This window comes from Lepisosteus oculatus, chromosome 1 (assembly GCF_040954835.1).
Source record: "Lepisosteus oculatus isolate fLepOcu1 chromosome 1, fLepOcu1.hap2, whole genome shotgun sequence".
Taxonomy (NCBI): domain Eukaryota; kingdom Metazoa; phylum Chordata; class Actinopteri; order Semionotiformes; family Lepisosteidae; genus Lepisosteus; species Lepisosteus oculatus.
In genome coordinates, this window is record NC_090696.1 from 18,960,601 (window position 1) to 18,972,605 (window position 12,005).

The 12,005-nt window shown below is 51.3% G+C and overlaps 1 protein-coding gene across 2 annotated transcripts in view; it reads right to left on the reverse strand.

The window, feature by feature from the left end:
• nr1d4a (nuclear receptor subfamily 1, group D, member 4a) overlaps nucleotides 1-12,005 on the reverse strand; it is a 23,411-nt gene continuing 11,406 nt past the window's right edge. For both annotated transcript variants that reach the window (XM_069186806.1, XM_069186812.1), the window contains exons 2-8: nucleotides 11,659-11,946; nucleotides 10,551-10,639; nucleotides 9,894-10,038; nucleotides 4,714-5,303; nucleotides 4,161-4,346; nucleotides 3,226-3,436; nucleotides 1-1,632 (exon numbers count right to left, since the gene is read on the reverse strand). In XM_069186806.1, the coding sequence (XP_069042907.1) occupies nucleotides 1,436-1,632; nucleotides 3,226-3,436; nucleotides 4,161-4,346; nucleotides 4,714-5,303; nucleotides 9,894-10,038; nucleotides 10,551-10,639; nucleotides 11,659-11,946 (1,706 nt within the window). In that variant the 3' untranslated portion in view covers nucleotides 1-1,435. The remainder of the gene's footprint in view (nucleotides 1,633-3,225; nucleotides 3,437-4,160; nucleotides 4,347-4,713; nucleotides 5,304-9,893; nucleotides 10,039-10,550; nucleotides 10,640-11,658; nucleotides 11,947-12,005) is intronic.

Here is a 12,005-nt window from a genome sequence, read left to right on the forward strand (position 1 = left end):
TGTAACCTTGTCTTTATAATGATCCGATGGAAGAAGGAACCGAAGAAAGAGAAACAAATGTACAAAATATACAGGCAGGCGAGAATATAAGTCTGTTGACAGAATAATGTCCACTCGGGATTTGAGACACCTCCCCTGAGTCCTACAGCCAGCTCATTTTTATATGAGCACCCATCAAGGGTCCAGAATCACAAACTCCAGACACAGGAAGAAGAGTTCCTCAACAGAGTTCCTCAAGGTCCCTTTCTGTGGGGGGAAGGGGTCCCTTCTCTCCTCTTCTTCATGGATCTTAGCTCTTTCCCGTGTTTCCAATCCAGTACTCCCAGTCCAGTTTCTAACGAAGATCGGAGGGGGAGGGGTGGACTGGAGTAAAATGGAATTCATATTTACAAAATTAACACCAACCCACAATGCATTGGGGGCAGAACCTGCTCTGAAAATTCCTCCAATTCGTGTATCACTGAATGTGCAACCTGACCGGTCAAGCAAGGCAATAGAGCTGCATGTCTAAGGAACTGATCCCATTGACTAGGAGGAGTTAAATGGTGATTGATTAGGGGAACAATCTACGCATTGTTTTCCCTGCCTTAACTAGTTGCCTGATCACACGATCGAGTGATATAGACTATTTAAATGAGTAGGTGTTTACACATGTGTAATACAGTAATTGTAAGGTGAATAATTTCTTTGCTCTTTCCGAACAGGCGAATTGATAGCTTTCATGATTGTTTGATCCATTCAAAGTTTCACTGCTGTCAGTCACTTCAGTCATCATCAACATCATTCTAACCCCTCCCCAAACACATAATTATTCAATAACCTTTCCATGCAGCTCTATGTTACACACCAGAAACAAATACGCACACATATACTGTATATATATAGTGTGTATTCCCTTTCAAACTACACAGGCTGTGTTTTGTCCATAAGAAGAAGTTTCTCTCTGGCTGCCAGCAGGCCCAGTTATCTGAACCCCATCTCTGGTCTGTGGGAGGAGGGACTGAGAAGAAAGAGGAGGAATGAGGCAGAGAAGAGCAATGTTCAGCTTCAGGATCTGTGGTCCTGTGATGCTTTTGGTCTTCTAGATGTTTTTCCCCTTTAGTCCAGTGGAAGAGTCTCACCTCGCAGAAATGGGCTTGTGGGAGTGGGGGCTGTTACAGTTCAGAAAGAGGGCCCCATCCCTTACCTCCCTGAAAAACAGTGGGGTGGGGAGGTTTGGTGGTGATATGATGTTGTACAGACAGTGCCACGCCAAAGGAAGCTGTTCAGAATTACTGAGGATAGGAACCAAGGGCATTGTCCACGGTCTCTGAGCAAAGAGTTCGTCCAACTGTTTGTTCTTTCACCTGGGAAGTAATCTGTTTTGAAACATCTTCTTCCCCCCTCCCCATGCGTACAGCCCCAGTGGGGTGGGCGGCGGGTCAGGGGTCGGGGGTCAGGGGTCGATGCGGAAGGCGAGCAGCTTGTCGGAGTGCTGGTTGTTGAGGGTGCGGAGGTCGGGCAGCCGCAGCAGCAGCTTGGGGAAGAGCGCGGTGTCCTGCGGGTGGCGCCGCGTCACCAGCGTGCGCAGGGCGCGGATCAGGCCCTCCTGCAGCTGCTCCACCGCGGCCACGTCCACGATCCCTGAGCGGTCTGCGGGGGGAGAGAGGGGCACAAGGGTCAGAGGTGTGATCCGTTGTGTTTGAGGCCCTTTCGTGTTTTCTGAGGGTGGCTTGGTTACATTCTGGATTCCACTTACTGGGTTTGTTTTTTCCAGACGCTTTCGCATTTGCCATGTACGAGTTTGCTTACTTTTGGAGTTTTCATTGTTTGTTAAAATTAAAACCTTCTTTGTGGAGAGCCATTTTGCTCTCCTGGCCTGAACGGGTGTTAGAGAACCTGTCTATTTAAAGAAATAAGAGCCGCTTAATTAGCTAGTGAGTTTTCGCTGCACTACATGATTTTGATGTGCCTGAAATGATTTGATTTAGCCCCACTACAGGAGAAACAACCCTTCTAGCATTGTAACAAGCTCTGTTATATCATCTGAAAATACACAATGAGCAAGGGGAGAGAATTAAATTGAATGATGTCTCACATGCTTTGGAACGTGAACGATTTGAATAATGGTAAATAGCATGAACCCCTTACAATACATATATATGTAAATGACATATATTTTTTGGCAGCCAACACACACATATTGAAAATAAGTGAAGTTAATTAGACACACAGTGTCTGCTGGGCTCTTTATTTTCGGTATTTATTTTCCAACAGTCTACCTCCTTTTAAATGGTAAGTACGCTACTAAGGCAACGCTAGAACCCAAATTAGCTAAAAATATTCATTGCCCTCAGGGTGGAAGAAGGTTTAGGAAGATTTCTGTTCACTTTAATGATCTAAAACATTGTACTGTGGATTGCTGTACAGTACATAATCTCAATTCTGTTGAACAGAATATTTGTCTGAAGATTTCAGCTTAGGTTTTGGTAAAAATATACCCACAGATGCTCTGGGCTAAATACTAAAAACTGCAGGACAGAAACAGGAGTCAATCAGGCTCTGGGATTAGCGATCAGCATCACCTGTAAACTACTGAACCGTCATGTTCAGCAGATGTATTGGCCATATTAAGTGCAGATATTTACTGTGTTGAGTGTATTTGCCATGTGCGATGTGTGCAGTTACTGTGCAAGTGTGTGCATAGCGTGTCCTGCTCGATGTGTGTGTGTGTAGCGTGTGTCCTACTCAATGTGTGTGTGGGTAGCGTGCCCTGCTCAATGTGTGTCAGTGTACCATGTGCTCTGCTCGATGTGTGTATGTAGTGTGTGTCCTGCTTGATGTGTGTGTGTTTATCGTGTCTTGCTCGATGTGTGTGTGCAGTGTGTGTCCTGATCAATGTTTGTGTGTAGCTTGTGTCCTGCACCATGTGTGTGTGTAATGTGTGTCTTGCTTGATGTGTGTGTGCAGTGTGTGCCCTGATCAATGTGTGTGTGTAGCTTGTGTCCTGCTCCATGTGTGTGTGTAATGTGCGTCTTGCCTGATGTGTGTGTGCAGTGTGTGTCCTGATCAATGTGTGTGTGTAGCTTGTGTCCTGCTCCATGTGTGTGTGTAATGTGCGTCTTGCCTGATGTGTGTGTGCAGTGTGTGCCCTGATCAATGTGTGTGTGTAGCTTGTGTCCTGCACCATGTGTGTGTGTAATGTGTGCCCTGATCAATGTGTGTGCACAGCGTCTGTATTCTCACCAGCAGAGACCAGCACCACGGCCATGAAGAGAGCCATCTCATCTGCCTCCAGCCCCAGGGCGCCCAGTTTCTCACTGAACTCAAACATAGCGTCCAGCAGCACACCCATGCCCAGCGCCCGCAGCGCGGACAGAGGGTACGTCTGCCCGTTCAGGAACGTCACTGTCCTCTCCTTGGGGTTGAACAGGGAGGAGAACCGCACCATCAGCACCTGGGTAGAGGGAGCAGGAGGAGAGGGGTCAGGGCTCAGGCGCCCAGAGGAAGCCAGCGGGGGGCAGTGGGCACCGTGAGAGTTCTGCAGCTCTGGACAGGCTGTGTGTATAAGAGCAGCTGAACTCAACCATGATGTCCACAGTACGCCCACGCCCACTGGCCAGGGGTCTCTCTGAGGACAAGAGCAACCCAGGGAAGGAGAGGAAGACACTGCTCAAGTGGGATCCCGAGAGTGAGACGGCAAGAGCTAGCCTCCGAGAGTGAGACATGGAGAGTGAGACAGTGAGATTGCAAGGACAAGAGTGGAGCCATGGAGAGTGAGATACAGAAAGTGAGAGTGAGACTACAAGAGTGAGGCTGCGAGATAGACATATAGAGAGTGAGACTGAAAGATTGAAAGAAAGAGAGTGAGATAAGGAGAATGAGACTGTGAGAGTGAGATAATGAAAGTAAGAGTGAGATGAGGAGTGAGACAGAGTGAGTTGCAGAAAGTAAGAGTGAGATATGGAGAGTGAGACGGAGAGAGTGAGATAATGAACGTGAGAGTGAGATGGCGAGAGTGAGATCATGAAAGTGAGATGATGAAAGTGAGAGTGAGATGGCGGGAGTGAGACAGAGAGTGAGATGATGAAAGTGAGAGTGAGATGGCAGGAGTGAGTTGAGAGAGTGAGATAACGAGAGTGGGACTATCAGAGACGCTGGGGGAGTGAGGTGCTGTGTACCTGGAAGGTGCCGGCCTTCAGCAGCATGACCTGGTCCTGCTGGCTGAGGCTCTGGAAACCCGGGATGCTCTTGGCAAACTCCACCACCTCCCGCACGGCCGGCGTGAAGCACTGGGAGAACGACTCCCACACCTGCTGGCTGGACAGTCCGGCTGGCGCCACAGGACACGCGTTGAGAGGGCACGCCTGGGGGCGAGAGAGACAGAGCTGCATTTCCACACCGACTGTCTTCGCCTCACCCCAGAATTCCCCATACAGCTCCTGATCCCAATGGGGGAGGAAACTCCACAGAGCTGCAGCCCAGTGTGTGATTTCCTGTCCTGGCTCGAGGAGCAGACAGTGGGCCTCTACAGTACTGTCTCATGTGCTGTCTTTAAATCTCCAGTAATATGTTTATACTGTAAATTGTGTTAATTGTATCTGCTCTGGCAACACTGTAAGTCATTGGTCATGCCAGGAAAAGCCCTTTGACTTTGAATTCGAAGAGATGCAAACAGAGAGCCAGCGTCTTGCACACACACATAAACACAGCATGTCTAGAGCCAACACCTACCAGCACTTTGGCACCACCGCCAATCCTCCAGGGGCACGAACTCTGACCCACAGTCTCAGCCAGTGGGTAGCCGTTGTAGTTAGTAGGGTAGGTGGGAGGGGGCGGGCCCACACCTGATGGGCACTGGCTCTGATTGGAGGAAGTGGAGGGCTGGTAGCCATAGCGACTGTTGTCGACAAATGGGAGAGCAGGGTTGGGGTCACGTGGCGCCATGGGACATCGGTGGGCAGCTGTTTGGAAAGAGGTGGGGTACGAGGGGTACCCTTGGTGGTGGGCGTGGGGGTGGCTTGACTCGGGACGGGGGCTATTTTGGAAGACGGGGGAGTGGTTGTTGTTGCTGCTGCTGCTGCTGCTTTGGGTGGTGCCCCTCCTCCCTAGCCGGTCCTGTCCGCTCACAAAGATGTCCCGGTATGCCCTGGAGATGGCGCCGATGGCCTCCTCTGATTGGCTCTCCCCCGGGCTGGGCGGGGCCTCCGGTGGGGAGCAGTCGATCTCCATTGAAGCCGATTCGTTGAGGCTGTTCATGTAGCTCTGCATTTCGTCCAATAGCCTCTGCTTCTCACGTTTGGGGATCCGCCCAAAACGCACAGCTAAGGGCCAAGGAGAAGGAAAAAACATGAAACATTAGTGAAGAAATCCACAACAGTAATAAGCATTCTGAGAATCACTTTAGAGACTTCACACCCCAAGATCGTATCATCTTAAAATTTCTAGAATAATAAACAGTCTAATATAAATTAAACCACGATTACACCTTTTCATATACAAGGTCCATTAATGTGATCTTTTTTTATACCCTCAGTCTGCTGCAGAGCTTTGGAATGCTTTGTATGAAAGGTGAACCTCGGTTTCAGCGCTTGTTTGAAATGCAGGTAAGAGCTAACAGGGCTTACAGGAATCTCACGGGCACAGCCAGACCTTCTGTAATTTCACACCGTGCCAGGGTGTCAACTGCAGAGCCAGAGAGCTCCCTGCTGCTCCTGCTACAGAGCAGCACAGTGCAGACTAGGGAGAAGAACAAAAGACCCTGCTCCCACCAGCTGCACCCCCCCTCGTCCTTATCGATGTCTCCCCCCCCCCCTCACACACACACACACACAGCACAGTCCAAGAATAACTGTCAGCTGGCAGGGCTAATAATAGCCTGCTCTCCACCATAACGGTCTCTCGCAAGCGCCCTCTCACTCTCGCTCTCTGAAAGTAGGTTAGTGGGTCAGCGGGAACGTGATGTCACTGGCACTGCGACAAGCACAGGGGGGAGGAGATGATGTCGACAGATCGGCAGAGCGAGGGAGGGGGGAGTGGGGACTGATGGGAAGTCAGATGCAGTCAGATGAGAACTGAGGGAAACAGGTGGAGGGAGAGATAGAGGGACCCTGAAATACCGGGGGGGGGGGACACCCCCCCCCTCCCACCCCACATTCTTCAAGAAACAGTGAGGGAGCACTGAGAGAGAGGAGAACCATCGGCGTGGGGGGGGGGAGTCTGTTCAGACGGCTCTGTGGTGCTTGCTAATTAGGGCTGGGAGGGGGTGAAACCTGTCGGCTCTGAAATTAATAACATGAATATGCACTTACGGACGAGTTTGTTACAGTCGTCCCTGCTGTCAGAAGCCTGTTTGAGCTGCAGGATGCAGTACCTGTTGTGTTTTTTGTCACTTCTCAACTTCTCACTTTCCTATTAGGGGAGCCTAAACACCACTGTGGCCACCAAGGTCCGAACGTGGGTTTGTAAAACCCAGTCAAAACCCAGCAGCCAGTATGAGGCCACGCCCATAGTTTACCATCAGTGGCAGTTGACATGTTGTCTTTTTGTGTGAGGCCAGGTCAATCAGTAGCCACTGGTATGATTGTATGATCATTGGTCTTGGGTTGGTATGATTAGATTGGTATGATTGTACTGTATGAACACAAAATGTGCTTCTGAGATCAGCAGGTGGAGTACATCAGGGGTTTTCTTCAGGGAAAGGGAAATACGTTATGAAGCAGACTGTCTTCAGTTAGCTAGTCACTGGTTAAACTAGGTTATGAAATCACCAGAAGAAATTTATACTCACTCATCTAACTCATGGAGTGCTGGTAGGTGCTAAATCACCCAACATTTTCTTAGTTTTTATTATTTGTTTTTATAATCTTATTATTATAAGATTTGTTTCTAACTGGGCATTATTTTTAACTTCAACCCTAAATTCTATCCCTAACCCTAACTCTGCTGTTACACCTAATCCTGACCGTGACTACCCCAAACCCTGTCACTAAGCTCATCCCACAGACCTTAACCCTAACATTAAACGGAAACTAAACACACCCTGACCTCAAACCCAGCCCCGACTCCACCTCTACACCCTTAGCCTGTACCCCCTTCCCTTACCCAAACTCTGTGGCAGACTTCTACCCTGTGATGTGCAGATCAGCACCTCCTGCACTGCTGCTGAGGCTGCAACTGGGTCAACAGCTCACAGATTTCTTCCAACACATGGATGTGTGTGTATGCAGGTACCTCCCAGAGGCCTCAAATTTCATGTGGGGTGCAGGCCGTTACACAAGGCCTTCCTGTTTTGCACAGCGAACAGTAAAGGGGTTTCTAGGCTGCGGTTTGCGACACTTCGAGAGTGGCGGTTTGTGTTTTGTGCGCCCCCCCCCCCCCCAGTCCGACCTTCCCCACCCCTCCCTCTCCACTTCCGGCCACAATAACTGCCGAGCCGAGAGACGCTCCGCCAGACGCTTTCGCACTTCGAGAAGCCTCCCCCTGCGCGTCTCGCTCCGAGAGCCCGGAGCGGGGGCCATGCCCGGCCCTGCCCCGCGGGGGAAATCACAGGAGATCGTGGAGAAGCCCCAGGTGCCGCATAGGACGGCCCTGGTTCAATGTCTCCAGGAACGGAGCAGATCCAACATAGAAATCAGGGAAAAGGGGGAGTGGGAGAAGGCCGTCTTCAAGTGTTTGTGAAAACGGGAAACGGAGAGAATCCCAGAAGTTCAAAAGGGAGAGGAGAAAGCAGGGGTCCAGGGCCTGACAGCAAGAGAGCGAGGGATTAGACACTCTGCCCCCAAATTCCAGTTTCCCATCCCAGAATTCCCACTCCTGCCAGGACCAGAACAGCTACTGCTCCTACTGGGGGAGGAAACGCAACAGAGCTGCAGCCCAGTGTGCGATCTCCGGTCACAGCCCGAGGAACAGAGAGAGAGCATTTAGAACTGTCTGCTAACTGTTATTGCTTTGGCAACACTGTGGTTGGTCGGTCACGCCAATAAAGCTCTTTGAACTTGAATTTGGAACTGGAGAGAAAGAGAGGGAGCTGGGAGAGGAGATCCAGAACTCTTTATCTGAGGCTGAGATCTCTTCAACTTTGCCTGTTTAATTACCGGCTGTATCCTTTCATAAATTATACACAAGGTTAAAAAATACACAATACGAAGCAGAAAAATGTGGGTAATCAATGACAAACACTCCATTCCTCCTTCCCAAAATAACTCCCGCTCTCGCTCCCGTTGGAAATGAGTAATGGCTTTAGGGACTTCAGAGCCCCTACACTCATAAATCACTGTCCAGGGGAGAGAGAGAGCGAGAGGGAGGGAGAGCGAGAGTGAAGTGGTAAAACAGGGAGGACAGAGAAACAAGCAAGGGAGAGACTGCAGCAGGAGTATAGACAGATTATTTTACTAGATAAAGGGGAATGGAATGAATTTAGAGCTGTTTTGTGCGGCCTGGGAAAATCTGAGACTGGCGCAGTTGCGGAGGTGTGTCTAGACTGTGGAGGAATGTCAGCACACCCTGGCAGAGTGCTGCTCTGATAACACTGTGTGCTGTGTTTGTTGCCATTATACCAAGACTCACATTGAGAGAGTGGGGTTGGTGATGCCAGTACACTCAGCCAGGCATGCCAAGAGCGCTGTGGTAACACAGATATAGCCAGAATGGCACCATTGCACTGAGAGAATGATGTTGGGATGCCACTGTTGTGATGCACGAAGGCTCAGAGAGCATTTTATTGATGCCAATCACATCACATATTGATGCAGATTGGCCTGATGCCAGTATACTCAGACTGGCACTGACAGGGAGCTCTGGTGATGCCAGTATACTCAGACTGGCACCAACAGAGAGTTCTGGTGAATCTAGTTTACCCAGACTGGAAATGACATAGAGCTCTGACGATACCAGTCTCCCCTGACTGGCACTGACAGAGTGGCCTGGTGATGCCAGTCTCCCCAGACTGGCACTGACAGAGAGCTCTGACAATACCAGTCTCCCCAGACTGGCACTGACAGAGAGCTCTGACAATACCAGTATCCCCAGACTGGCACTGACTGAGTGGCCTGGTGATGCCAGTCTCCCCAGACTGGCACTGACAGAGAGCTCTGACGATACCAGTCTCCCCAGACTGGCACTGACAGAGAGCTCTGACGATGCCAGTCTCCCCAGACTGGCACTGACAGAGAGCTCTGACGATGCCAGTCTCCCCAGACTGGCACTGACAGAGAGCTCTGACGATGCCAGTCTCCCCAGACTGGCACTGACAGAGAGCTCTGACGATACCAGTCTCCCCAGACTGGCACTGACAGAGAGCTCTGACGATGCCAGTCTCCCCAGACTGGCACTGACAGAGAGCTCTGACGATACCAGTCTCCCCAGACTGGCAGTGACAGAGAGCTCTGACAATACCAGTCTCCCCAGACTGGCACTGACGGAGAGCTCTGACGATACCAGTCTCCCCAGACTGGCACTGACAGAGAGCTCTGACGATACCAGTCTCCCCAGACTGGCACTGACAGAGTGGCCCGGTGATGCCGGTATCCCCAGACTGGCACTGACAGAGAGCTCTGACGATGCCAGTCTCCCCAGACTGGCACTGACAGAGAGCTCTGACGATACCAGTCTCCCCAGACTGGCAGTGACAGAGAGCTCTGACGATACCAGTCTCCCCAGACTGGCACTGACAGAGAGCTCTGACGATACCAGTCTCCCCAGACTGGCACTGACAGAGAGCTCTGACGATACCAGTCTCCCCAGACTGGCACTGACAGAGAGCTCTGACGATACCAGTCTCCCCAGACTGGCACTGACAGAGAGCTCTGACGATACCAGTCTCCCCAGACTGGCATGACAGAGAGCTCTGACGATACCAGTCTCCCCAGACTGGCCCTGACAGCCCCGGCCCCGCCCGAGCCCCTGATGCTCACCGTCCCGGGACATGCCCACGGACAGGCACTTCCTGAAGCGGCAGTGCTGGCAGCGGTTGCGGTTCATGCGCATGATGAGGCAGCTCTCGTTCTTCACGCACATCTTGTAGTGGATGTTCTGCTGGATGCTGCGCCGGAAGAAGCCCTGCAACAGACCACAGACAGGGGGCGCTGTGAGTCCAGGGGCAGGCATGCAGCCTCCTACGCTTCTTATTCCCAGATACAACACTAGCCCTTGAACCTGCCTGCCATCACTTAAAGCGTTCCCTGTGTTAAAGATAACGTCAGGGTGACGAATATTCAGAGTTCATCTTACTTCACACCTCTCTAAGATGTGCTTTTATCCCATTTAATGGCAAAACAGAGATATTAAGATGCATACACATATGACATTCTCACACCTACTCTTCCTCCTGGGCTATGCACTTGATTCACTTAAGCGAATGTTTAATTGATCTAATTGTTTGCTGAATTAGATATTTCCAACGTCCCCGGAAGCTTACAAGTTGCGCATTTAAAAATGATTTATAACCTCATTGTAAACTTCACCATAACAGAGGACCTGAAATATCTTAAAAGCAAAAACCACCAGATTCTGAATGAGCCCAGTCATCAGCTCAACAGAACGTCTGATTAGCCAATGGAGAGCCCTCTCACCTTGCAGCCCTCGCAGGCGTGCACGCCGTAGTGGAACCCCGAGGCGATGTCCCCACACACCTTGCACAGCAGCACCATGCCTCCCGTCTCTAGACAGGGACACAGGGACACAAGGCTGGTCACAAACGAGAGCAGGCCATTCCATCCACCTTTGGTAGTTAGTAATTAATTGAACCCAGGATCTCCCTTCAGACTAAAAAGACTCAGTTCCCTCAGCCTGTCAGTTGGGGGACACTCCCTTCAAAATAAAGAGACTCAGTTCCCTCAGCCTGTCAGTGCAGGACACTCCCTTCAGACTAAAGAGACTCAGTTCCTTCAGCCTGTCAGTATAGCATATTCCCTTTAAGACCCAGAACGCATCTGGGTGGCTCTTCTCTGGACAGATTCCAGAGCAGCAGGATCTATAACAGGGTGACCAAAACTGTACTTGATATTGTAAATGAGGCCCTATTAGTGTGTGCTACAGTTTTAACTTCCCTTGATCTGAATTGCTCACTGTTAACTACATATCCCAGCATTTTGTTTTCCATTTTAACTGCTTCCACCAACGTGGTTGAGAAGATGTCAATGGCGTGTCATAACAGTCTTACTCCTCGGTACAGGAGTTATGACCCACGCGCTGCCCCCAGAGAGGTGGGTGTCGCTGGTACATACAGGCAGACACAGAAGGGCCAAGGGACAGAGAGGGAGGGAGGGGTGGAGGGAAGGAGATGGAGGGATGGAGGCATGGAGATGGAAGCGGGAATGGGTGCAGATGGAAGGATGAAGAAATGGAAGGAAGGGTGAATGATAGAGGGATGGAGGGAGGGATGGAGGGATAGGGAGATGGGGGGAGGGATGGGTGCAGATGGAAGGATGAAGAGATGGAAGGGGTGGTGGATGATAGAGTAATGAAAGAGGGAGGGTGATGGAGAAATGGAGGGACAGAGGGAGGAATGGAGAGATGGGAGATGGTGGGACTGAGGGAGGGATGGATGACGGAGGCATGAAGATGGAGGGGATGGAGAGATGGAGGGAGGGAGGGATGCAGATGGAAGGATGAAGTGATGATAGAGGGGTGGAGAGATGATCAGAAAGGCAAGAGGACTGGCAGACAGAGGAGACTCACTGGTGAAGGTGCCGGTCACTCCACAGGGCTTCTTGGCACCAGGCGGGTGCGAGTGGGGGTGGGCGTGCTGGTGGGGGGCAGTGGGGGCGGCCACCTCGGGGAACTGGAAGACCAGTTTCGGGGACGAGGGGGTCCCTCCCCTCTGCTTCAGGGCGCCGATCTCGGTGAAGGTCACCTCCTCGGGGGAGGAGGGCTGGGAGGATGGCGACTGGGTCTGGTACCCGCTGGACGGGCTGCCAGGGCTGGGGCTGGCGCTGCCGGAGGAGCCAGCATACAGAATCACTCCGCCTGCAGGGAGAGAGAGAGAAGGAGGGAGAGTCAGCGCCGGGCTCCGCGCAGCAGCACAG